This window comes from Mustela lutreola, chromosome 2 (assembly GCF_030435805.1).
Source record: "Mustela lutreola isolate mMusLut2 chromosome 2, mMusLut2.pri, whole genome shotgun sequence".
NCBI lineage: Eukaryota > Metazoa > Chordata > Mammalia > Carnivora > Mustelidae > Mustela > Mustela lutreola.
Genome location: NC_081291.1, coordinates 95,920,935 through 95,947,896, shown reverse-complemented (window position 1 = coordinate 95,947,896; position 26,962 = coordinate 95,920,935). Strand labels below are relative to the sequence as shown.

The following is a 26,962-nucleotide window of genomic DNA, read 5'->3' as shown; positions in this document are numbered from 1 at the left end:
TTTACTTAAGATCTTTGACCCAATTACCCAGGCATTTAAGTCCTTCAGAAATGATGGAACAATGACTAAAGAGTTTCACCATGACTGAAATCACCATCAGCCTAATCAATAAGTAACAAGAATTGAGGCACAGTTAGACTGGTGCAGCATTGGTGTTATGCAAAATGCTTAATGATTCACACCACAAGGGAGCTGATCAATCAGAGCAGATTGCAGCTGTCAACAGCCTGGTGCACCCATTCCATAGGCAAACTGGCCATAGAGTAAGGCCCAAGAACCACTGGTCATTCCTGCACTGCCAGACCCTTGTGTTATGTGCCTGACAGGCATCAGGGCTGGAGGAGTGGGTAGAAGGAGAAGCCAGGACATCACCCCAGCACAGTGTCTGACCAGAACCCCCAAAAACAGGCTCATGAAGAGGAGAAAAAGCTGTTCCTCCAAATCCCGACTTGGGGCTTGATCCCAGGATCCTGGGATCATGACCTGAGCCGAAGGCAAAGGGTTTAACCCACTGAACCACACAGGCACCCCTAGAGTTTGCCTATTTCACTACCTTTAACTTCAAAGATTGAGGGTCCATGAGACCAATTTGTATAAAACAAATTCTTATGGGTGTTGGGGTGAGAGTGAAGGTGGTAGAGGTGATGGAAATGGTGTTAGTGGTGGAGGTGGTGGTGGTGGTAAAGGTGAAGGTAGTATTGGTGATGGTGGTGGGAGGAGATGGTTATGCTGGTGGAGGGGGTCATGGGGTGGAGATGGTGATGGTGGTGGAGGGGGTGATGGGGTAGAGAGGAGGTAGAGATAGAGGTGGTGATGGTGATGGTGGAGGAGGCAGTAATGATGGTGATGGTGGAGGTGGAGATGGTGATGGTGAGGGAGATGGTGATGGTGGTGGAGGGAGTAATGGGGTGGAGATGATATAGAAGTAGAAGTGGAGATGATGATGGTGATGAAGGGTGTGGTGGTGATGGTGGTGGAAGTAGAGGGGAAGATGGTGGCCTCTTGATAGAAAAGTAAACCAGTCCAAGGGAAAAGTAGAGAGTGCTCTCACCTCTGTGGAAACCTATAAGATGTGAGTACTTAGAAGTCCACATGAAGAACAGTTAAGTTCAGTGAAAAGAAACAGAAATGATTTTATCATGGGAGTTAACTGGAGACCACTTGGACAGAAAGCCATTCAGAAGTTGGGAAGGCCCACTTTGCTAAAAGCAGCTCGTTGTTTTAAAAATCAAGGTGGCAGTGAACTCATACTGCCACCCCCTATTTGTCCTCCCTGCTCTGGGTGGACCCAGCTCTTGGCGGTCAAGGGCCACCTGGCAGCTCCCCTCTTTACTGGCTCACACCAGGACAACCTTTCTCAGTCCTCACCTTCCTCCTCACACCGAGGTAGACAGCTGCATAGATGGGGAGACCCATGGTCATGGGCTTCATGGCTCCCTCCATCTATGACCATGGCCAGGGTCACAGGAGAAGCAGCATGTCAGAGCACCCCAAGAGTTCACAAAGTACAGACTTGGATTTTATAGGCCCCAAGCTCCTCCTTCCAGGGAAGCCCCACAATGCAACCCTTGGGCACACCCTGGAGGACCACATCTCCAGCTCATGGCACTTCCATCAGGGAGGTCTGAGCAGAGGCCTGGGAGCTGACATGTGGAGGCTGCCCACAAGTCCTTCCTCAGTGGCTGGAGCACAAGGTTTGCCTGCTTCCTCATTTGGAGCCAAGGAGTCCCCTTCCAGGATGTGTCACTAGGCAGATATGCCCGTGACGCAGACCCATGGCTGTTCCACTAGGTTTTTCATACTGCCGAGTTGTGAAATACTAAAATATATGTATTAATCTCTGCCTCCAGAGTCTGCCAATACTTGGTCCCTGAGCACAGTTCCCAACACAAAGCTCCTAAAACCCTTGCAATTTCTTGGATGACAGGAGGCTAGGATGAGAGGATTCTGGGAGGCCTCCTGCATGGGAGCGGGTCACCAGACAATCCAAGTCATGATTACAGGCTTAAGCCCCAACCACCATCCTCCAGAGGAGGAGACTGGAGCAAGGAAATGGGCTCATAATTTGTCATGACTGTGTGGGGAAGCCTCCATAAAAAGCCCAGAAGCACAGAGCTCAAAGAGCCTCCAGGTTGGTGAGTACCTCTATCGGGAGGGTGGTGCACCCCAACTTGGCAGAGACAGAAGCTCCCGCACTTGGGAGCCTTCCAGTCCTCACCCTATAGATCTCTTCACCTGGCTGTTCATTCCTAGCCTTTAAAATATCCTGTGTTATAAATCAGCAAGAGTAAGTAAACTCTTTCCTGTGTTCTACTGTGAGCTACTGAAATATACCATTTCAAAGAGTGACATCCCACTCATTTTTCTGGAAGCAGCCCGTGTGCTTCCTGAGACTATGGCCAGCTGAGTGACACAGCTTCCCAAATGTCCTTCCCCTTCTCGTTGCCTTGAAACCATTCCCCCTTGCCTCCTGCTGTGCTGGGATTACAGCCCACCCCAACCCCTCTCAGGAAGTGTTAGCCCAAAAATATGCTCCAGGCTCCGTTTTCTAGAACTGTCTGGAAAGACAGCTACCTAAAATGCTCCTCCTCACTTCCACGGGTGTAGGTAAGAAGTTTGAGGGTGCGAGGGGATGAGTTTGAAGGGTACTGCCTGGGTCTGTGCTAGAGATATGAAGGCTGACCTGGGGATGAGCTCTTACAGTGGGGAGTTGGTGTCTGCCACGACCACCGTGAGCTGGCACTGGTGGGCCTGGGACACTGATTGGATGAGGACAGGGGAGGAACTAAGATAGCTGCATTTGTGATCTCCACCTGAGAGCCAGTAGAACCGTTAACAGAAATAGGGGAGAAGCTGGGAATTGAGCATGGGTGTTAGGGTAAGACAGACGTGGAGGGCAGTCCAGGCTCTGCCATTTACTAGCTGTGTGCCCTCGGGAAGGTCACTTTTCATCTCGACCTCATTTCCTCTCCTCTTAGATAGAGAGAGTGACGGCCTTTCCCCTATTTAAGCAACGAATGGAAATAATATTCAGCACAGAACCCGGGCCACAGCCCGAGCTAGATAAATTAACTGTCATCTTGTCTTTATGGCCTTGGCCCGGCTGCTGAGTTTCCTCAAGTGCATAGTGGTTGGGACTGACTTGTGACCTCCAAGGTGCCTCCCTGTCTGTCCATCCAGGGGTAGACAGAGGGCCCCAACATTTCCTGGGGCACTGGCTGGTGAACCAAGGGGTATGGGAAGCCTCCAATGCTGTGGAGAAAGTTCCCTCCGAGCCCTTGCCCTTGGCCATTCAGGACCCACAGGGTAGGGAGGTGGGGACAGGACAGGGTGACCCATTCCTGGCTCCTCCTGGTGCAATGTTTCTGAATGTTATTGGTGTGACCCTACACTAGAATTTCCTGGGAAGCCTGATGGAAATGCAGATTCCTGGCCTCCTTTTGACCAGCCAGTCAGACTCGGGGATGGGCCTGGCACCTGAACTTGAATGTACCCCCCAGTGATTCTGCTGCCCACTAACCCCTAAAAACCATCATCAGGACTCCAGACCCAGGAGCCCAGGGTCAAGTGTGACTTCTTTCCTCTCAATGTGCTAAGGCTGAAAGGGCCATGGTTTATGAGGCCTCTCCTTCCACCAGGAGCCTGGCCAGAAGAAGTACCCTTGTCCATCTCCTCCTCCAACCCCAGGACCATAGCACATGCCCCCTCTTTATCTACCGCCTCCAGGAATCAGTCTCTCTCTATCTCTCTCCCTGACTGGGTCTCTCTCTCCATGTCCATCTTCCCCTGTCTCTCTACTTCCACATCTCTCCCCTTCATCTCTCTCTCTCTTTTGATTACTCTCTTTGCTCCTCTGTTCCTATTGTGCTCTTCTTCTGTCTCTCTTTGTCTGTCTCTGAGCCCTGCTATTTCTCTGCCTGCCTCTTTCTCTCTCTCCTTTCTCCTCTCTCTGTCCCTCCATCTCTTTGTCTCTCTCTGTCTCTGTGTCCCTGTCTCTGCCTCTGTATCCCGGTTTTTCTTTGTATTCCATTCCCTGTCTTCTCTGTCTCTGGAGGCCTCCAGGCTGCTGGCTGGGAACAGATGGCTGTCAGGCCTTGGCCAGAGGCACATGTCATCACAGGCTCCTCCCTCAGTGGCAGCTTTTCAGCCACCACCTGGGGAGTGCAAACTGTCCTGCCACCAACAGGTCCCTGTCATCACTGCGCTCCAGAGCCTGGCCCAGCCCTGGCCCAGCCTGCCTCAGGTAACCCTGTGAGAGGCAAGGTCCCCACTTTGCTTATGCAACAGCCTCTCCATGGACCAAAGGCCTCAGCCGAAGGGCAGAAGGATACAGGGGTGGGGGCAGAGACCTCCGCCCAACAAGCTTATCCCAGGCACAGCCTTGGGACCTGGGGTTCCTCCATGGACACAGACTTTCACCCGCTCCCCCTTTCATACCAGGACATGGAGGAGAAGAAGCAAGGCTGGAAGAAGAGCCCTGATGTCCCCTGCCTGGTTTTTCCCAGACCAGAAGGACGGGACCCGCAGTGGCCTCATGCTGTGGACCTTAGGCCAGCCCAGCCCAACCTCATTCTGCAGAGAGTGCCGGACTCTGGTGAGAAGCCAGGGCTCCCCACTCCCATTTCCCATCCTGTGTTCTGGCCGTTCCTCTCCCTTCCTCCCTGGAGCAAACTCCAAGGCAACCTGGGGCAAACCTCTGCACTGGATGGGGACGAGGGGGCGGATGTCACAGGATCCCTCATTTCCTGTGTGCCGTGGAGGAGACCAGCTGCTGAATTCAGAACAGCTGCATCAGGCAGGAATCAACACTCCCATTGTTTGGAAGAAAAACCAAGGCCCAGAAAGGTGATGTGAGGCTTCCAAAGTCCCACCGCACCCAGGTGGCTTCGTTAAACACCACACACACACCCCGGGAATGCTTTAAAGGAACCTGTGCTGCGGTGGGAGGTAGGCTGCTTGAGGAAGGCACAGATGGACAGCACCGTCTTGAGAACCGTCTTATACACACTGCCTCCCAATATTCCCGAGACCCCATAGTGACGGGCAGGCACGGGGGCTGTTTCTGTCCTCGCTCGTCCCATCCGGTGTCCCAGAGGTGCCCTCACAATGAGGGAGTGGCTGTCTGTCTGTGGTTGTATCCCATATTCGGGGACAGAACGGGCCCCGTTTCAGAACAGGCACTGCCGAGTGCCAGCCACATGCTGGGCGGCACCCTGCACCCTCTCACTTCGTCTTCTATCCTGGGCTCTAGACATCACTGCGGCCAGGTTACAGATCAGAAGACTGAGGCTCCCACTTGCCTGGCAATGCTGGGACTAGAGCTCCCTCATAAGTGACCTTTTTAGGATGAAAGCAAAAACAGCCAGCAGGACCCCCCCACCCCCACCCCAGACCCAGGGAAGTGAAGGGGAAGGCAGAGCCCAGGGGAGGCAGGAGAGGCTCTGCTGGATGGAACCGGCCTAGCAGGTGTCCAGATGCCAGGGAGCCGAGAGCAGTCCCCGCCATGTGGGCTCAGACGGAAGGCCTTAATTTTGTGGTTTTCATGCATCCAGGAGGCCACTGAGCCTGGGAGCTTCCTCCAGGGCCTACCCTTCCCTGTCCTCAGCCCTCTCCCTTCATCCCTCCTGGCTGGAGGGAGGACAGGCAGGATGCAGTGGGAGAAGGCTGGCTCATGTTTCCCCCCTCTCTTCCTGGCAGGGATTACATGGTGAGCAAGGAGGACAGCTGAGCTGGCAGGTGGGTGGCCTGGTCATGCTGAGGGAGAAAGCTGAGGAGGAAGGACGGCTGAGGTAACCGGGGCCTCAAGCAGCCCCTCTGTGTACACGTCCCCTCTTCCTAGCCACCCTGAAGCCACGGGACCCAGCTCCAGTACCTAGGCGCCTGCATTCCATTCCCCTAAACTCTTCAGGGTAGGCAAAGCCAAAGCCAAATAGTATCTCGACAGACAGACACACACACACACTGACTTCAGAGAACAGAAGACCTGCAAGTTTGGAGGAGACAGCAGGGCTCAGGTGAATGACACCTGTGTAATTCTAGAATCTCTCATCTGCATGCCCCTCCCCCCAGTGCCATCATATCTCCCTCTCCACGAGCTCCATAGCTGTTTCTAGAAACCCTCAGTTTGGTCAACTGCAGAGCTACTTGACCCCACCCAGAGCCCTCTCCCCGAATGTCCGTAGAGACCGTGGTTGCCTGGGTCACCCACCTAACCATCTGGAAGTCCTCCAGCCCTGGGACGGTGGTTGTCAACACTTACAGTTTACCAGGTGGCCAGGGAACAATTTAGTGGCACCAAACAACGAGAACTGGGTATGGATCCAGGAGCGATATGTCAGTGCCAGGAGTGATATGTCAGTGGGAAACTGCACCTCCTGCGTGCCAGAGGGGCCTAGGGCTGGGGCTCATGGACCCCTGGCTGAAGCCCTAACAGAGAAGGGGTGAAGCTGAGCTCTCTTCCCTGGGGCTATGCTGGGACTCCAGAGTCCCCAGCCTCTCAGGAGGAGAGCTTGGACCAGACACGCAAAGCAAAGCTGGATGTTGGACTGATGTGCCAATGCCTGTAGATCTGCCTAAGGTGCTTGGTGCATCCTCACAGAGAGACTCCAGGGCCAGGAATCTTCCAGAAGGACGCTGGATCTGGCCCAGCCACAAAGGGATGCTCCAGTTCCACATCAAACAGGTACAATCAGGCATCAGACTCCAATAGCAGTCCGCGCCCCCCTCCCCGCAACCTCCTTCTCACTGGTCACCATAGGAGTGACTGTGTGTTCCTATCCAAACACACTTCAGGCAACGCGGTCCAGAAGTTAGCTGTCAGACAGCATGCTTTCCACTTGTCCTGGACCTGTTTGCTTCAGGCATTCATTCTGATGCTCTGTGTTAGCAAGCGTGTTCAGTCTTGCCTTGTTCTTCATGTTTTATTCATGTGGAACACGTGCCCTGAGTCCCAGGTCCTCGTCTCTAAAATGCAGGGAACTACCTCAAAAGGTTGTTGGAATAAGTAAGATTAGTGAAAGCTCCTAGCACGGGTCCAGCACAGAGCAGGTACCCAACACATATTTTTTTTCCTTCCCTTCCTCCCTCCCTCCTTCCTTCCCTGCCTCCTTTTCTTATTTCCTGCCTTCCTTATCCTCCACCCGCCCTCTCTCTCTTTCCATTATTATCTTCCCAAACTGCAGGGTCTAAGTATCTTGACTGAGCCTCCTACAGCCCCCTCTTCTCCCTCATCTCCCCAGGACTCCCTTCGATTCCACGGCTCCCTTCAGCAGTGGGTCCGCACTATTTTCTAGGTCAACTATGAGAGAGACTCATTCATCTCTGTGTCCCCACGCCACCAGACACAAGGTCTGGAGCCCAGTGTCTGGTTCTGGGTGGGACGAAGGATATGGTAATGGGTGGGGTGGGGAGCAAATGGGCGAAGAGATGAATGAGTGGATGGGTGGGTGGAAGCAGTTCGATGCAAGGGATAGGAGAATGGGGCTGGCAGAGAGATTGAGGGATGATGCTCAGGTTGAGAGGGAGGCATGGGTGAACGAATGACTGAGAGATGGATGGATGAAAGGGGGGCTGGACGGCCCAGACAGAACGACGTGAGGGAGTATGGGAAAGCGTGGATTGTTGGAGGGTAAACAGATGGACAGAAGCACATGTCATGGCGGGCTTTGCAATGAGGCAGGGAGGTGCAGAGAGCTCACGTCGATGCTTTTCATCCCAAATCAATGTTTTCACTGTCTCCTTCTGCTCTCACACTGTGAAGATGTGGCGGGGAAGGAAGGGAGTGGCTGACAGCAGCTGGAGCCTGGTACTATCTTCATTGCAGATTTTCCTAGCACTGGCTTGGGGAGTCCGGCCCCCAGACTGCCAGCATCCCAGTGCTCAGAGCCACAGGACTGGAGAAAGGCCAAGTACACCCTGGCCCCTCCCTGGCCATTCTGGTCTCATCCTGGGAATATGCTTTCTAGAAGGGAACTGACCATGTGAGCAGAGTTGACCGTCCTCGTGCTCAGCATCAAAGGCTGGAAACCTGTCAATTTCAAGTTCACCTCCTGGTCTGCCTCTGCCACAGGGCAAGCTTGCATGCAGGCTATGCCGAGGTTCAGCCGGAACTTGTCTCTATGCCGCCTTCGCTAAGAGGTCTTGAGAGCCACTGTACCATCCTCACTGCTCATTCCAGGGATGGAATTCCTGGCACCGAGTTGGTGTAGAAAAAAATGTCTGTGTTTAAATAAAATGGACAATGAGTCTTAGACACTCTGACTGTCACTTCAGAGAAAGAGGGGTGTATTCGAAAACAATGGTAGACCTTAATCTAGGACACTGAGCTTGAATCCACTTCCCAGCTGTGTGGCCTTGCACAAGGGTCTGCAGCTCTCTGAACCTCCATTCCCTCACCTGTGAAATCAGGATAATAGTTGATACTGCTCAAACCTCTGCTGGGCTGCAAGGGTCTCATTGGGAATTGGCCTCTCGTCTGGTCCTTTTGCGTTACCCCCACCTGGGGAGCCACCCAGAAGCTGATCACCCCTTCTGCCTAACCTTGTCTCTTAGAGGGTAGAGTGGGGTCTGTTGGGAGGGAACCTGCAGGCCTCAGGAGGGGAGCACGCCCCACTTTCAGATGTCTCTAACTGGGACTATGCATAATCACCCTGACCTCAATCTTTCTCGGTGAATTATGGAAAAAGAGTTCTCTGAAAAGGAGACATGTGCAAAAGTTCCACTGGGTTCCCTGTCCTCCCCCTCATTTCACCCTAACCAACTTAATAAGGACCATGGCTTATTAGCTGTTCCTGTCCAGCTCTCCTTGTCCTGTGCCTGCACACGTGAGACTAAAAATACCCGTGGCTCCTATTAGAAGCCGTGCCCCGGGGACAGGCAAGGCTGGAGGCTGCACTGACTGGAAACTGGCCCCCTGGGATCCAGGTCATGGTGCCCATCCCATTTGGGGTCAACAGGCACAACGCCTCATTCTGACAGTAGCCAGGGGTCTTCAGGAATAATCACAAGGCTGTTCTGGCTTCCTTTGTGTTTTCACACAGACACTCCAAGGCTGTCTCCCAGGGCTGACCCTCCTCACCACCTCATTAGACAATCTCTTAGCACCCGGGTGTGAGTGCTCTCTCCCCAGGCGACACAGGGCAACACTAGTCATTCAGAGCACTGCCCTGGGCCCCGCCTCTGGGGAGGCTGGCCTAAATCTCAGCTGGTAGGTGGAAAAGACCTCTGTGCCCCTTTTCACTAAAGCAGGCAGGACGGCAAGTGTGTTAGGCTTGGTGGGAGCCATGGGCCCATCTAGAAGCCAACGTTGACTCCCTGGGAAAACGGCACCATCCCATTTCTTGATCCTGTTTCAGTGTCAGTAAAAGGGGCATAAAGGTGTCAGGCCAGCCTTCGGCTACTGTGGGAATCCGTGAGTTTGTGGAAGTCAAAATGCAGTCTTCTGTACAGGAATCACTGAGCACCAGGGAAGGAACCCTGCCGCAGGAAGTCCGCGTGCGGACTCTTGTTTCCCTCAGAGAGGCAGACCGAGGAATATGCGAGGGGCATTTCAATAGCTCGGCAATAAACACTTGGCGAAGCTGAAGAGGTAATCTCTCCATGGGCTTTCATGTGCCACTGGATACCTCTCTTGGCACGCCCGGAGATATTTTGGAAGTGGTGGTGAGAGACAAATTGATTCTCATCATCTCCATCCACAGGAAAAGGCCAAGAATGCCATAGTGTATAAAGACTCCAAAATTTAAACTCCCCGGGACTTGGGATGTAGTGTTCCTGCATTTGCACATTGTGATGTCAAGGAGATGGGATTGTACTAAGCTATGGACAGGAAAAATAAGGAGAATCAATGAAGGCGTCATAGATAGAAATACTGAACCAGGCTGTCGGGCCGGTCAGGGAGAGAGACAGGTCAGAAAGGCTGGGAAAGAGAATGGTGTTTAACAGGAAAGTCACAGCTCCTGGCTCCTGGTTGGGGCAGGGTGGAGGTGACCGCATGGGACTGAGCGGTGCTGTTAGAAGTAAGCACTCCCCAAATTCATGCTCCAGATGGCTCTGTCAGCAGTGGGAGAAGGTGCCTTTAGAGCTGCTTGTCCTTGGTTAACCTCCTCTTCCATTCCCTTACAGTCTGAGAGAAAGGCACAGAGAAGCAAACGCTATAAACCCCCCGAAGGCTGGTACGCCTCCGGGCTATAGGGGGAAGTCGTGGCTGGCGGGGATCGCTCATTCTGTCCAGTTTGAGTCAAACATTTATTGAGCACCTCCTGTGTGCGATACACACGGAAGGCCCAGTGTGGGGTGTGGGGGAGGAAGATGGGAGGGAATTCAAGAATGAGGAAGACCATGACCCGGCCCTCCAAGAGCTTAATGCAGTCTGAGGCCAGGCAATCACTTCACCATACACTGTGCTATGAAGTAGAAGAGACCTGAGGTGGTTTGGAAGAGTTGGGGTCTTGTTTTGTTTTTTTTAACTAACATTTTTTTAAAGTTTTATTTATTTATTTGACAGAGAGGGAGAGAGAGAGAGAGAGAGAGAGAGCACACGCACAAGTAGGCAGAGTGGCAGGCAGAGGGAGAGGGAGAAGCAGGCTCTCTGCTGGGCAGAAAGCCGGGGAGTTCAATGCCAGGACCCTGGGATCATGACCTGAACAGAACGTAGAGGCTTAATGACTGAGCAACCCAGGCACCCCCTCAAACTAACTTTTAAATGTCCATGCGATTCCAAAAGGGGAACTGAGGGGGGTTAAAAAGAGAGGCAACTCAGAGAACTGGCATCTTTCAGGGGCTCCAAGAATCAGCGTGACCAGGAAGGCTTCAGGGTGGAGGTGAGGGCCAGTGTCAGACTTCAAAGGATGGCCACACTGTACTTGTCAGGAATGTACAAACACGCATTTCAGGAAGAAGTGACTGCAATGGCAAATTCAGAAGTGGGAGCAAGCCAAGCCAGGCTGGTCAAGGCAGCCTAAGAAGCAAGTCCCAGCTTCTGAAAAGGTTTCTGGGAAAGTTCTCTGGTGCCTCATGTAACAGTTTTTCCATATCAGCAGAAGCGAGGGTGTGAAGAGTCTACAACATAGTCCGTGCTCTTTACCGAGTTGCCCCACTTTCTGTGCACCCCTCCCCCACTGTACCAATGCAGAATACCACGTCATGTCTACAAATTGCCTGCAGAAAGCCTTCCATGTATTGGCTTTGTTTGTCACATCTGTCTAGAGAACACAGAAACCTACCTCCTGAGATCTCTAGAGGGCTGAAAGAGTTAAGACGGGTGGTCATCACTCTTTCTTAGGAAAAGCTAAAATGTGAGTCAGGACACACCCTTTCTGGTGAAAACCTCATCACCAGAAGCAAGCCTCCCCTTGTCAACCATTCCCCATCTCCAAGACAGCTCAGGGCTCAGAACACTGGTCCCACGGATATATCCCATCTTCAAGCAAAAGGGTGGAAGCAGTGTAGATGACAGAAGGACATGACTGAGTGTTCCTGTAATGGAGGATAAAGGCAACAGTACACCATTTTTGACTGTTCTTTGTCTTTTTGCATCCTGAAATTTCCAACTCATTGTGATTAAGATAATTAAAGGTCTGCCTGAGAATAGAGATAGCCCCTGGTTTGTCAAACCTAAACAAGGATGTGGATGAACCTGTTGGGTCAGATTGTGGAAGTTCTTGAATTCCAAGTTGTTTAAGATGGTGTCAGGATGGTGGGGCTAGTATGTTAAGGAAAGCCTAGAAGCAGAAAGGCCAGATAAATGTGCTTGGGGAGTAATGGTCACAGCTGTGGCTGCCACATGTGTGAGTTGGCAGGGGAGGAGTAAGAGATGACTCTATAGAATTAGGCTGGACCCAGGGTATAAATCACAGGCTGAGGGTCTGTTTTCAGTCCCATTGGTTGGGGTGGGGGGTTATTGAACCCTTCAGAAGCTGAGGGTATATCTGGGCGGCCCCTGCCTCCATCACTGACTTGTCGCTTTGCCTGTCCACCTCCTCACCCTTAAAATGAGGCTTGAACCACAGCTACCATTGGGAGAGCACTTACTCTGCGCCAACAGTCCTATGAGAGCCTGTATTTAATGCCCACAAGAGGGGTGGGGACATGGGGGGAAATGGCTTGTCCACGGTCCCATGGGCATCCAGTGGCAGAGCTAGAGCTGCAATCTAGCACAATACAGTCTGCCTCCAAGGGGGAGGTAGGAGCCCTCAGGGACCACGCTGCCACCCAGGGTCATTAACCTCCAGTGGGATGGGCCCCAGGGCAAAGGCTTCCGTGTGCACGGCATTTATTAATGGTGGAAACTTAAGTTAGGGGACTGGCCCCGGCTGGGTGGGCTCACTGTGCCAAGGGCTACCAGGCAGATGCGGCTGTAAACACTCCTGAGACTTGGAGCCAAAGGCCCTGCTGCTGCCGGCCGGCCTGGCCAGGCCCCACTAAAAATAGATGGGCTCTCGGGTCCAGCTCCCTGAGCACAGCAGGCAGGCTGCTCCCTGCCCCAGCCTCCTCCTCGCCCCTCCCCCCTGCCCCACCAAGCGTGAGCCGGGCTTCTAGAAGGAACAGAGATGTTAAAACTTCCACCACAGGCCAGAAAGAACTGCTAAGTTGATGCCCAACGGTCACGTTCCAAGTCCTGGTGCAGCCGTAATCGCAGAGGTCCAGACCCCAACACCCTACTCATCTCCCTCCTACAGAGGAGGCCGTCGACCTCCAAAACCCACACAGGCAAGAAGGGGGACCACCCCGTGCTCTTTTTTTCCTTTTCCAGAACAGACTCGCACTGTTGACAGCGTTGTGTGGTGTCAGTGTTTGCAGCCCCTTCCGCAGGCGCCCCGGGAATCCCTGGAGCCCGCGGGGGACGAGGCAGCGCGGGGCCAGCCCCGGGGAACAGCGCCGGAGGCCGGGACTAGCGCTCCAAGTGCACCGGGCGGGAGGCTCTCTGGAGCCGGCGGCTGTGGCGCCCGCGGCCCGGGTGCAAGTCAGGGCTCGGCTGGGGACTTCTTTTCAAAGGTGACTTAGAGCGGCTTCGTTAGGGTAGCGCCCTCCCGGGCGGGCCCTAATGGCGTGTTTGGCAGAGTCAGCGAAACGCGGCGCCCAGCGGCTCGGCGGCGGCGGGGGAGCGCCCTCTCCCGCGCCCTCGCCGTCTCCCGCGCCAGCTAGCGGCGCGCACGGGGCCATTTGCAGCGCAGGCAGCGTCGAGAGCGGCCGCGGCGCCACGGCGGGGAGCGAGGCGGCACCATGGAGCTGAAGAAAGACAGCAACGCCGTGTCCATCGACATGCTGCTGATCGTGCACTCGGAGAAGCGGCGCGCCGCGCAGGGCACGCACTCGGACCGGCAGGCGGACCCGGGCGCGCTTCCGCAGCGCAGAGGAGGTAACGCGCGCCGGGCCCGGGCCCCCGGCCCCCGGCACCTCGGCCTCTTCGCCCTGGGGCCCGCCCGCCGGGGGGGCGCCTCAGGCACCCCCGAATGAGGTCAGCGAGACCGACCCTCTCCCGGTCGCTGCCTGCACCTCTGCGCCCTGGCACCGGCGTCCCGTGGCAACGCGCAGCCCCGTGATTGCTCCGAGGTTGACTCCCTGCGTGAGTTGGTCGGTGCTTCCGTCAGCCCCCTGGGGAGCCACGTTCCTCCCAGCCACTCTCTGATGGGTGCACAGCAGGGTTAGAAGATGCCTTGGAGGAAGGGGGCCAGAGCCTCGGGCCTGACCCCTGTGTGGCCGAGACCTGCTCCTCACATGGCACATTGCGGAGCACAGGGGACCCAGGGAAGTCTGTGTGCTGAATTAGACTTTTTGACACGGAGCTTGCTTGGTGTCCTTGCACAACTCCTGGCCTCAGTTTCCCCTATCTTGAAGCCTCTCCTGGCCTCCCACAGTAGAAGCCTTAAAGGGTGATGTAAAAGGCACACAGGCTTGGGTCAGGCCAGCTAAAATCTGCTTTCTTCCACTCTCACGGATCTATTAATTTTACTCTTCCTACAGACTTTCGGAGGAAAGTCTGAGGAAGGGTAGACTGGAAAAATAAAGTGACTGTTTATAGAGAAGTTGTGGAAAGCAGCACTCACTGTAATCTCCAAAGAGGACACACTGAAGAGAATACAGATGGGGAAATCACAGATGTTAGATAAGCCCCTCAGAAGTTAGGGAATCAGTTTTAGGTGTAGGAGGAAGCCCTCCCAACCCTTCTGGGGGGCTGGTGTGAGGTTTGTGCTAGGCTGACCATGGACCAGTGCTTTGGGAGTGATGTTTAATAACCCATGGGGTAGAATGACTTCTGCCTCCTGCCTGCCCTCCAGCACCAGAGCTCCTCGGAGTCTGCCTCTGGCTCTTCTGTCTGCAAAGGCCCTGTGTGCACTGAACCCCCACCTTCTACCTGCCCCACAGAAGCAGTGGTGCTGTGATTGGTTTGCCCCCCACCAGTCACACAGGCTGGAGCTGCCCCATAGTTCCTGGTAACCTCTTGGGGAAAGAAATAGATTCTGGAGGGCTGTGCATGTTATCAGGTACTCCAGTCTCTGGAGGGATTTGGGGCCAGTTGTTTGGGTTACTTGGTTCTTTGATTCTCAGAGCTGCTCCTAGGAGAGGTGGAAATGGCCCACCCGGGTATTTGTAATGAGGAAATTGGTAAGTCCACCTGCTCCTTGATTGAAAAGAAGCTGCCTCTCCTCCAGACACTGTGGTTGAGAAGGCCTCCCCCAGTGTGTGGCAAGGCCAGAGGGCCCCCAAGAGGCCCAGCTCCTGGTCAGCCTATGAGCCCCCTCCTCCCTTCCCCCCTCTGATTGCATCTCTCCTAAAGGTTCCAACACTAGAAAGAGAGGACGAGGAACACAGAGAAGCCCCAGAAATGGCAGGGATCAGGACTGTTCCCTGAGGCCTCCCACCCCTAGCACACACCCTACAGGACGCCAGACCAATACATTTCACACTCATGACCACAATGCAAGGCAAGAAGATCCTGCTTGCCAAGGGTCTGTTATTTCTGCTGTTTGTCTCCAAAATTTTCCTGAAGGAGGTTTCTCCCAGACACTAGACAAGCAGAGAGACTAGTGTCACTTATTTACAATCAGCCTGTACCGAAGCAGAGGGAGAGTGTCCAGCCTCCAAGTCTGCTGGGCAGTGTTGATGTCCAAGAGACCCCTGGCTAAGCCGGCCTATGGGCCCACACAGCTGAAGGCAGGGAAACGCTGAATTAAATTAGCAAGTTCCGAGGCCTCCTGTTGGGGCACAAGATCCAAAATGTCCCCACACTTCTTCTAGGCATCTCCTTCTATCTCCCCTCCAGCCCAGGTCCTTGGCTCTGTGAAGGAGGACCTGAGCTCCATAATTGTCACAATGCAGAGGACTAAGTAAAGATGTGATCGGGTGGCTTTCTGCTGTGTCCTTGTGGCAGAAAGAGTCAGAAGGACAAGGAGGCAAAGAGAGTGTGTGCCCGGTGGCCAACAGATGCTCTCTGCTCTTTCCTCTATGGCCCTTCCATTCTCCTTTACACAGTGTTTCTCAAAAGCATGCCTGGACACTCTCACCTCCTAACCTGTGCCCTGGAGGAGGTGGCCTAAAGCCACCTCCACCCAGTTTAAAAGTGCCCCATAGTCAGGTTTCATTCCCCCAAGTTGGTGTGATGTGTGCATTCCACTCCACACAGGTGTCAGCAAGGGTTCCGAGCTGTAAGCCCGGATCCTAGCTGCAGAGAGCACTGGAGAAAAGAAGAGCATTGGGAAGGGACTGGGGGACTTGCAGGGGTTGCAAGGGCTAGAAACCCGGGCTGGAGGCCGAGCTTCCTGGAACAGCACCATCAGCTGCCCAGCTGAGCTGGTCTGTTGAGGAAACCTCAGTTGCCACCAAAGGACCCTAGGGACTCCTTCCTCATCAGGAGCTTGATCTTACCACAGCTGCTCCCATTGCCAGAACGTACACCATTTCTGTGCCAGGAACTCGACCTCGTAGCTGCCACTTCCAGCCATGACCAGAGAGAGAGAGCGAGAGAAAGCGAGAGAGAGCGAGCGCTTATCTCTTGCATCATCAGGTCCTAAGGTGGAAGCAGACACAGGTCCCTCAGAGTGGCTGTGCCTGGGCCACACTTGTCCATGGTGCATAGGTCCATAGCTTGTCCATAGCTGCAAGGGAGGCTGGGAGACTATCATCCAGGGAGAATTTTCACAGTTTTCCAACAATCACTTGAGTTTCTTATAAGGATAGACCCTCTTTGCCCACCCTCTACCTTACATCATAGCTCTAAAAGCGGGAGATTCCCTGCATAGGGAAATAGGTAGGCAAAATGAATGATGAACATCTTCCACAATGTGCCTCCATATTCATGCAGCAGAGATATGGAGTGAAAAATGGGCATCTGTACTGTGGAAATTCTCCCCGAATGATCCTGACAATCACCTTTGAAAACTGCTATTCTAATATTTTCCTTTAATGTTTTAAAGTGTGTCTCAATCGTGGCAGCCTCTCCCGGATGCCGACAGAGCTGGATTCCTCCAGCCCCACCTCAGCCCAGATGCATTAGCAGCTGGCCCATCACTTGCTGGCCTGGGTCTTCCCACCGTGGAGACCCTCAAGCCAGACCCTATATTCCACAGGATTCCAGGGCGTCAGAAACGGAATCCGGAGATGGCAGAGATTCGAAGGAAATGACGTGCAAGGTAATTCTCTTTTCATCTTATTTTTTATGTCTCTGTAATTCAACACATTGAAAAATGATGGAAGCATTCAATTTCACTGGCTCTAGATATCTAATCAATCAGAAAGTGGATGCTCGTGATTCAGCCATGCCTCTGGGGCCACTGTGACCCCAGAAAGTTTTCCCTGGCATTGCATCCCCCAAATTTTGAGTGCGTTCCCCCTGGAAGTGGGGTTGCTCACATCAGGTCCGGTATCTACCCTTTGAAAATTTTTTCAGAAAGGAGGTGGCCTGTTTGGGGACATTATTACTCCAGGCCTAGGGAGATGGGTGCTGTATTCCTGTCTGGCTGGGGACCCAGAATATAGTAAGATCTGAGAGAAGTCCATTTCCAAAGCCTCCTTTCTCTGGTGCCAGCTGTCTGTCACCCTGCAGGCCCAGGACAGCTCTGGGAATGCCATCCATGGACTGACCCTACTAGGTATTTTTCTGTACCCTTCAGAGATTCATAAGCCCACCTTCCAAGAACAAACATCAGCGAAACTGCACTGTGGGCACATGAGAATTCTAACAAGAGTCCTATCTCCACTCCTGGGGCCCCACTAGGGGTCACATTCAGATCTGGACTCATCAAATGCTGGCGTGAAGAATCCTCTGCAGGTGGAGAATCGGGCCCCCAGCTGAATGAGACCAAACAGCTATGCTCTGCCCTCCTGACAGTAACAAAAGGGAAGGATGAAATTCTAAAAGTAAATGCGTTCATTCATTCCCTCATCAAAGGTCTGAAGTGTTTCCTTCATGCCAGGCAGGATTCTAGGTGTTGGAATAAAAACAGTCAAGACCCCCTGCCTTCGTGGGCCCATGTTAATGATTATAATCATAATGCTTTTCACTGCAATAGAATCCCAGCTCCCTGGAGGTTAAGAGCTTTCCTGTGTTCCCCGCCCTATGCACGAAGACAGATCATACTTGAGACATGCTCCTGCCCTGGGGACCAGCCCTTGGAGTCCTGGCTCATGGGCATACATGGTGGGATGGCTTCCTGACCATTGTTTCAGGGCCATAAGACAATAGATGCACCTGCTCTACCTGGACCAAAGCAGATGCCAAAGTTAGAAAACTAGACTGCAGGCTCATTAGAATTCTGAGAATCAGACCACCAGCAACCTGTCCACAAAATGCACAGCAGGCAATGCAAATATGCACGCTTGGCCAGCGTACAAGCGGGTGAGTGGAAAAGTGGGTTGAGGTGGGAGGGAAGAAACACAGCCATCTTCATTTGTTACAGCTTTCTTACCTTGAGTTGTCGGAAATTCATCTTAAGGCTTCTCAGCCGTGTTATTACGTTAGGAGACGATTGAAATACAGTGAATTTATCCTACTTTTACCATCTTTAAGGCCCCTGATTTGAGGGAAGGTTAGTGGGAAAATACAACAAAATAAAGAGGATCACGGGGCACCTGGCTGGCTTAGTAGGTGGAGTGTGCGGCTCTTGTGGGCTTGAGCCCCATGTTGGGTGCAGAGATTACTTTAAAAAAATAAAAATATTTTTTAAAAATAATTTTTAAAAAAATGAGGAGTGTGAAAGTAGTTCTTCCCAAACCACCAGAGAAAACTGAGTGTTTCAGGTAAGTGGAGGCCTGGAGAGAGGCTCTGCAGAGCCTGGAAAAGATAAAGGTTGCATCACTCCACCAGTATAGGTATTTTAAAGTAAAATTTTATGTATGTTTTCAAGTTGCACATGTGCATGCAGAAACTAGAATCACAGCTTCTCTCTCTGTGTTTTCTGATGGTGAGACTCTGTGTACATACTTCCTTCACTGGCGTCCAAGGCACCCAGCCCTGGAGACGGGATGGCTTTCATCTGCAAAGGAGGCAGCTGATGGCTTGTGCTGGTGGAGTGTGCACAAATGTGGCCGAACATGGGGCAGATCCAAAAAGGCACATGTTCCCCTTCTCACTGCCCTGTGTGCTCCTTGAGCCGGGGTGTTGGCAGGGTGGGGGGAGCCTGGACTGCTCCAAACTTTTCCGAGCAGCAGGTGTTCGGGCCCAGCCAACCCCACTAGTTTGCCCGGCAACGGGCTTCCCCTGCTGTGATTGGCTACTTTCCTTGGTCCTGGCTGAAGTCTGCCTAGCAGCATGGGGACCGACACCCCATAGCCACAGGGAAACCAGTTGTGCAGCCCTGACTATAAATACCCACAGCAGCTATGCCAGCCAATCGTCCTCCTTGAGGATTCCCTTCCCGGATCCTGTTTCCTTCATCTGCCAGCCCAGCAGGAGATGTAGCCAGCTGTGGCTGAAGGAGGCAGCCTCGCTGTCCTCGCTTGAGTCTGGCCTAGAGCTCCAGACAGACATCATCGTGGATTGGCACACTCAGTGCTCCTAGCCCTTGGCCAGCCCACCGACCTCAGCCCTCAGGGTGAGGGTCCTGGCTGGGCCTGCTCATAGGAGAAGACTAGAGTAGGCAGGTTCTCCAGGGCAAGACCCTGCCAGGGGGATCAAAGATCCAGCCCAGCTCAGTGACCTGCCTATCCACCTTGACCACCTTCTGCCTGGGCCCAGGTGTGGGAAGCCCTGAGTGGCAGATCTGGTTGGGTGCACAAAGGAAGATGTCTGAATGGAACCTGCTGAGACCAGCGCCCCAAAGGCAGGCTATTTCCAGACCCAGGCCCTACCCTTAGCGACCACTTCCAGTGGCAGGCTGGACACTTTTTGCAGACCAGTGGGAGGCCAGGGAGAAGGTGGCAGGCCAGGGTGGTCACTGTGGAGGAAGGCCCTGCTGCCACAACCCTGGTCCTTCCCCAACCCCTCCCCTGATACCTGCAGCAGACTCAGCAAGACCAGGCCGCCACAGCAGCTGGTAAGGGAAAGATGTAGGAAAAGGCGTTGCTTCATAAGAGAGGCAGGTAAGCCTGTGGGTTCCCCCTTCATGGCCTGTGGTAGGAATGGGGCCTTTCTCACAGCAGCCTGATCCCACTGGGCTCTGAGGACAGCTCAATGTTCCAAAGACATAAAGATCCCTAGTGCGGGATCCCTAGAACATTTGCACAGTGGGGGCCCTGAGAATGTCCGTGAAACTGACCCATACTGCAGGTCACCCCAACTCCTAAACAGGAGTAGAAGGCAAACTGTCCCCATTCTGTTCAGAGGGAGGCAGGAGCTTGACCTAGAAATCAGGAGACTGGGGGCTCAAGTCCCTGGGGGCAACATCTTTAGCCAAAAGTTAGGCCCAGGCTGCAGGCCTATCAGCTATAAAATGGGGGTAGGAGCCCCACTCCCCGGGCCACTCCACAGAGAGGGTGATGATCAGCAAGGCATCCCTTTGCACTTTGGCGGCTGAGCCCGGCCACACTGAAGCTGGGACCCATGGGAGGGGCACCCTACTTCTCGAGAAGAAACCCAGCCTCTGCTGGCACCGCTGAGAGATGTAAGGGTATGTGCCCACAGGTTCACAGTCACTTGCCTCTGCATTCGGGTGTGTAAAGGGGCTGAGTCACACGTGTGTGTACACAGATGGGCACACATTTAGGCCAGGCTTGGCATGAGTTTACCCCCCACCAGCCTGCCTTTCTTGCAGATGCACCCAGCTCCCTGGTCGGCCCGGGGCAAATTCCGCGCCATTGTCCCAGTGGTCACTGCGGATCTGTCTTGCTTCACAGGAAGCCTGGCGGAGAAGCAGCATCCACAGCAGACCCAGGTCATCACTTCCTACGACAACCAAGGTAAGGATTCACCATGCCCCGTGGCCTCTCCTCCAGCCCCCATCTGTCTGTCTCTGCTCTCCAGGCCAGAACCACGGCAAGGGAAGAGGCAAACTTTCTTCTCTGCCCTATGGATGCTGGAGCACCCTCTCCATCTCCCTCTCCTTCTCCCCGCATCCCATGGGAAGCAGTGAGAGGCTGCGGGATGACATGGGAGAGAGTGATCAAGTCCTTGGGCCACAGAACCCACAGCTGTCCTCAGGGCCCTTGCTGTCATCACCAGAGCTAACATTTATGAGTGCTAACCATGTGCCAGGCACCCTGGTGGTCCATTTACATAATTATCCTCCTGCAAATGAACTTCACACTCATGTGATCCGTACTGTCAGCTGGCCTCGATTTATAGATGAGTAGTAAACTGAGGCTTGGAAAGGTTGTCATATGTCCAAGAGCACAGAGCCAGAAAGCATCAGAGTGGGGGGCCACCTGACCCCTACCTCCCCATGGCCACCCCCAAGACCTATGCTGTTAACCCTCGCACAGCAATGCTTTGACAGAGCTTCTGGAAAGCGGCCTTCCCCCTGCCTGCTCACTGTCCAAGCCTTCCCTCCTCCTGAGTCACTGCGGTTCCCTGGCCTCTTCTTCCAAGACGCAGCCTTCCAGGGCCTTCCACCCAGGGATGAATTTAACTCAGCAAAGGGAAGTGAGAGGGCCCTTCCTTGAGAATCCTCACTTCACAGGGATGGGTTCTGGGGGACTCTGTGGGGCTCAGACAAGGGTGTCACCATGCTGACTCTGCAGTTGACTAGATCTGGGAACACAGGGTATGGGGCCGGGGGGGGAGTGGACATGGGGGGGGGGGGGATGAGGCGGCAGGGGTAGAGACAGGAGGACTCTACAGCTACTTCTGGAGGGGAGACCAGGTTAATTAGAGACAACCGCCCCCTCACTAACCCCACTCCGCCCCTACCCACATAATAACCTCCCACCTTGGTTTCCTGCTCCGTTTTAAAGACTGAGGGCCTGGTACCTGAGAGCTCTCTTAGACTTAGCCCTAAACTTGCACCCCTGCTGTTCTCAGTGCTGATGCCCTGACTTGTAAGGAAATGATCTGACCATGTCCAGGGGGCAGTGGTAAAGTAGGAGTCCCGGGAGGACTCAGAGTCTCTCGGGGAATTGCCCTCAGAAACAGACTAATCCAGCATCCCCATAGACAGGCCCTGGCAGGCAGTGAGGAAAGGCCTGTCAAGATGGATTAGCAGCAGGAGGCCAAGTTTCCTTGCAACCAGGGCCACTATATCTCTTGGCAGATGGCTCCAGAACAGGCACCACTCAGCGGGCCCCCTGCCTTCCCCCTGAGCACACCACCCAGACAAACCTAAGCCCCCTGCCTCTCCGAAACGGACCAGCAGCACACACCTCACCACAAATCAAAAAGAACCAACACCTCATGAACATGAAAGTGGATTTACCACTACATCACTCATCTTGCTTAGTTCTGGCTACAGTCCCCGTTGGGGTCATGGTGTTATCCCTGCTTGTGCACAGGAAAGCCGAGCCAGGGGATGCTGTGGTCCCCGAGCCTGGTGCACCTGCCAGGCCTCCACAGGGCACTGCCCCCACCGTGTCCCAGGAAGATGGGCATGGGAAGGGGCCCACAAGTCCCCAGAGCCTCACCTGGCACACCACACCCTCGCGCTCATGCTCTCAACTTGAAGGCCACTCACGTTCCCCCTACTAGCACTCGAGGCTTCCAGAGAGCAGAAAGAATGGCAGGCTTGGTGTCCTAGGTGCAGAGCAGAGCCTTGTAGGTTGGAATAAGATGGGCCCAGTGGGGTCCTGTGAGAGCCTGAGCCCCAGTGAGGGAAAGGCTGCGCCTCTCTGGGGAGGAACTGGAGTCCAGAACAAAATGGACAAGGGTTCCTGCCCCTCCCTGCTGAGGGAGACAGACAGCCTTCAGAAGTAAAGTGCAGGGTGTTGAATGAGGCTGAAGGAAGGAACAGAGGCGAGAGGAGGATGGGGGGAGAGTGAGCTCCCTGGGGTGTGTGTTGGTTTCCTATGGCTACTGTAACAAAGTATCACAAGCTTGGTGGCTGAACGCAGATATTCTCTTCAAGGGCTCTGGAGACCACAAGTCCCAAGTGAGTCTCACTGGGCTAAGTGTCCCCAGGGAAGTTTCCTTTTGGAGGCTCCAGAGGAAAATCTGTTCCTCGATTCCTCCAGCTTCCAGAGGCTGCTGGCCCTTCTTGACTTGTAGCTGATCACTCCATTGTCTGTGACCACTGTCACATTGCCTATTCTCCACATAAGTAGCTCAATCTCCTGACTCCGTTTTATAAGAATCCTTGGGATTACACTGAGCCCACCAGATAATCCAGAATGATCTTCCTCTCTCCAGATCCTTAACTTAGGCACATCTCACAGTCCCCTCTGGTGGGTGAGGTAACATTCACAGGTCCCCAGAATGAGGGCCTGGATGTCTTTAAGGGCTATCACACAGCCTGCCATGTGAGGACAATGTAAAACAGAGTCATTGAGGGAGGCCACCCTGAGAAGATGACATTTGCATAAGGGAGGAGATGAGGAGACCAGTCTTATGGGCAACGGGGAAGAGCTTCTAGCAGGAGCACCAGGTATGAGAAACCTAATGCAGGGGGTGACAAACAGATCACTGGAATCTTGGAGTTTCGTGAGAGGGCTGAGAGGGCTGCCTCAGAAGATCGGTCTGTAATGGGTGGTTGGGTGGAATGACAGGAGCGTGATCCCCCGAGTCCCTGTGATTTCAGGCCCCAAAAGTGACTCCTGAGTTCCCTTTTGAGGCTTCTGTCCTGCCAGGTCCTGCACCCTTGTCCACACGCGGGCACTCTGGACCTTCATTGATGATGCAGGCACTAGGGTCACACTGCCTGCACTTCCAGACCTGGAACATTCCAGTGGGCTCTGCTCTGCAGAAGGAACGCTGAAGGCCTCTGAGTTTTCAAGAGCCCAGTGAAAGCCGGAATGGGTTAGCAAGTTAGGGGCATGAGAGATGCCCTTTGTCATCCCCCCAAGCCTCAGAGGTGCCCCCTCCCCAGTGGTATCAGCACACTCTGCCGTCAGGGGGTCATCTGGTGATGAGAACTGCTGGGTGGGCCTTTCCCGCTGCGTTGGCCGGAGGCTGGTGAGGAATCTGCAGAGCTGGACTGCCCCTGCCACCCTCTGGTGTGCTGCTTCCGGGGTAGCAGGGGCACTTCTTCTTGGGTGTGGACTGCTGCTCCCCGGGCAGAAACCACAGCACGCCTCTGCCAAGCACCTACCCTGGAGCTCTTTTTGAGTGTCTCTGAATTACAGATGCTTTAGCTGAGGCTTCCTGACTCTCAACTCCTGCAGGGAAAGATTTCCAGGCAAAGAACCCGGTTATTAACCCAAGTTCCAGTTCTAAAAAGCATTAGTGAGGCCCCTTCAGCCAAGGGTGGCAAGGATCTGACGTGAATCCCCCAGCCCCCGCCCCTGCCCCCAGCCACACACATACACACCCGCACATGTGTGCACACTCACACACACACTCATGTGCCCACAGTCCTCGCTAATTAATCGACACTCCAGGCAGCCACTTCCAGTCAGTCAGAGTTAATGAACAATGGGAAATCTGTTTGCCATCTCTGCATTAGATATTCTGAGCAAATTAGGCCTGGAGACAAACCCTCATTCAAACCTGCAGAGACCTGGGGAGAAGCTGCTGAGGGAGAGAAGTCTCCTGACCAGGTACGAGGTAGACCCCAGGCGGTCGGCCATGGCCGTGCTGAGGCTTGCCAGCTGTGTCTCCATATCTCAGAGGAGAGGGAAAAGGAAACAAAGCTGGTGGCATCTGGGAAAGGGCCCCAGCAACCACTTGTCAAGGGGAGCAGGAGACACCTGTGAATGTGCTGCTCCTAACACACCCAAGGCTGCAGCTTCGGAGATGTTGTTTGGGTGACAACTGGCAGAACCAGGGAGGGGCACCATGGGAGAGCTAGTCAGGTGACCTGGCGTCCCAGGAAGGGCCTCCTGTGGGTTTGGTAGGACCGTTAAGATTGGTGTCATGGTATCTGACTGTACTTGGGCTTTAGTCCTTACTTGAAATCTTGCTCCAAATGATGTTCCACTCTTTATCATCAGATGATTGGTCAAGTTAATTTTTGTCTTAAATTAAGAGTTTTATGTGATACAGGAATGTAGTAGTCTGCAAAATCTTACCATTTCACACCTTTAGGAAGCACAGAGCTCCTCAGTGACTCTTGCTCATGTAAGACAGCACACCCAGGCCCAGTTTCTGAGGCAGAGAAGTTCCCCCTCCAGCCACCCTGGCAAGGGTCCTCACATACCTGTGTGTGTGATAAGAGTGGGTATCACACTCCCACAGATCAGGGAGACCAGGGAACTTTGTTGTTTTCCTCAAAGAGATCTGACAAGCAATGCTGCTTTGGGGGAGAGTCAGGAAATGGGGCTCAGGAGAATAGTGGAAGTTGAGCCCCTATCTATGAGCAGGTAGAGAAGAGGAAGTGCAGGAAAGAGAGAAGGGATTGGAAATGGCTGGTTGGACCTTGCAGGCCACATCAGTGTATCAGAATATCTCAACAGCCACCCTCGGCCAGGGCTTTAACAGTCCCTTGTTTTTCAGCTCACTCCTTCTTTGACAAAGAAGCATGGCTGAATTGGGGGTGGTTAGAAGGGCCTAGATGTTAGATGTGAGATGTTTGGGGAAGGGGTTTATTATTGAGCCCTAAACCAAATTGTTCAGGTTTGCAGCTTCTTACAGCTTCTGGGTATTGTTCCAGTCCAGCATTTTCTGAATTGTGTTTCACAAAATAGTACTGGGTCATACCGACTTCTTCACTGCAGGACTTCTCAGAGCATTACATGCTGAGACCTGAGAAAAGGGGAGAGAGTGGGCAGGTTTTTTAAATCTGTTTCTTGTAAGGCATCTTGCAGCCAAGTACAGCTTGGCACTCACTTTGGAAAACACCTGAAAGTGTTTCCGATGGAAAAAGTGGAAAGGCAAAGGATGACAGGCCCATGCAGCATGAGAAGACACATGGGAAATGCTTGCTTTTGGCAATGGCACCCCGATCCTAGGACCAGAACCGAATTATGCTTTGAATTCTGAAATACTTAGAGTCTTAATTATAAAATCACACACTGATTTTCTTTCACAGTGAATGTGCTAGAAACTACACTCAAAGTGATGTTAACCTCTACAGAGTAACGCTATTTGGAAGGCCACATTGTATCTTACAAAATTATTTGAGATTTACCCTCTTTGGCATGTAGAGCAAGTTTATGAGCCACGCAAGAAAGTCAATATTGTTACTCTGTGAAAAATAATTGCAATACACTTAGCAGGGGACCTGTTAGTAAAAAGAACTCTTACAAAATTAATAAGAAAAAAATACATGAGTAGGAAAATAAGTAATTCACAAAAGAGGAATTTTAAATGGCAAATGAACATATGAAAAATACACTAAAAATTAAATACACAAAGATGAGATGTCATTATTCACTAATAAAAATTTCTGAGATTGATAAAAATCAAACACCAGTGAGTATATCAGTGACCTATTTTTCTATTACAGATCACCCCAAAACTCAGTAGCTTAAACCAGTAAGCATTTACCAGCTCACAAGGGCACAGGTTGGCCAGGCGTGCTTGCCTGAGACACACCCAGTTCACCGCAGGTCTTGGCCCGGTTTGCTCGTGTATTCGTGGTCAGCTGGTAAGTTGGCTGGAGACCAGGTAGGGTAGGGTGGCCTCACCTGAGATGCCTCTACTCTGTTCCACGTGGCCTCTCCTCCTCCAGCAGGCCAGCCTGGGCTCATGCACATGGCATTTGTGGCTAGAATCCCAAGAATGAGGACAGAAGCTGCAAAATTTCTTGAGACCTAGGCTCAGAGCTTGCCCAGCATCACTTATATTAACATCACATGCTAACTAGCCAAACCACATCGTAAGGACAGACAGCTCACATTCAAGGGACAGAACGAAAGACCTCTCAGAAGTAAAAAGTTTTGTGACCAGTTTTGCGATCAAATACAGCAAACACAGCGGGCATCCTCTCATGCTAAGGGTGTGGTCCTCAAATGATAAAATCATTCACCACAAGTTTGCTAGTATATAACGAAAGTCTTAAAAATCTCTATAAGCTGTGATCCATACTTAAGAATTTATTCAAAGGAACTGATTTGAAAAGAGCGTAAAGAGATGTGTATCAGAATGTTCAGACATCGCTGATTATAAGAATAAAACATTGGGGAAAAGTTAACTATCCTACCAAAAGGGATGGCTTATGTGGATTATAAACCCTATGTAGAATAGAGTACTATGCAGCCCACTGAAAATGATGATGTAGGACTATATTCACTGACACGTGAAGAGCCAAGAAAAGAAAGCAAGTTATGAAGAACAAGTTTACTCTAACCCTGCTTTGGACTTTCACTCTTTATTTTATATCTTCCTGTATCATCCAGATTCTTATATCTTCCTGTATCATCTGCTCAGGCTTTTTTGTTCAGTAGGTATTTCTGTTTTTGTTGTTGTTTTAAATTACTAAATTCGAATTATATATAGTTTAATGGGTTTTAATGCATGCATAACGCTTGCTCATGTTATCACCCCTACATTCAGAATACAGGGCAC

General features: G+C 52.7%; 1 protein-coding gene across 1 annotated transcript in view; it reads left to right on the top strand.

The window, feature by feature from the left end:
* Positions 1 to 12,944: 12,944 nt before the first annotated feature.
* KY (kyphoscoliosis peptidase) overlaps positions 12,945 to 26,962 on the top strand; it is a 47,111-nt gene continuing 33,093 nt past the window's right edge. Inside the window, exons 1-3 of the mRNA XM_059162672.1 lie at positions 12,945 to 13,357; positions 16,566 to 16,628; positions 20,269 to 20,331. Coding sequence (XP_059018655.1) covers positions 13,222 to 13,357; positions 16,566 to 16,628; positions 20,269 to 20,331 — 262 coding nt within the window. The 5' untranslated portion in view covers positions 12,945 to 13,221. The remainder of the gene's footprint in view (positions 13,358 to 16,565; positions 16,629 to 20,268; positions 20,332 to 26,962) is intronic.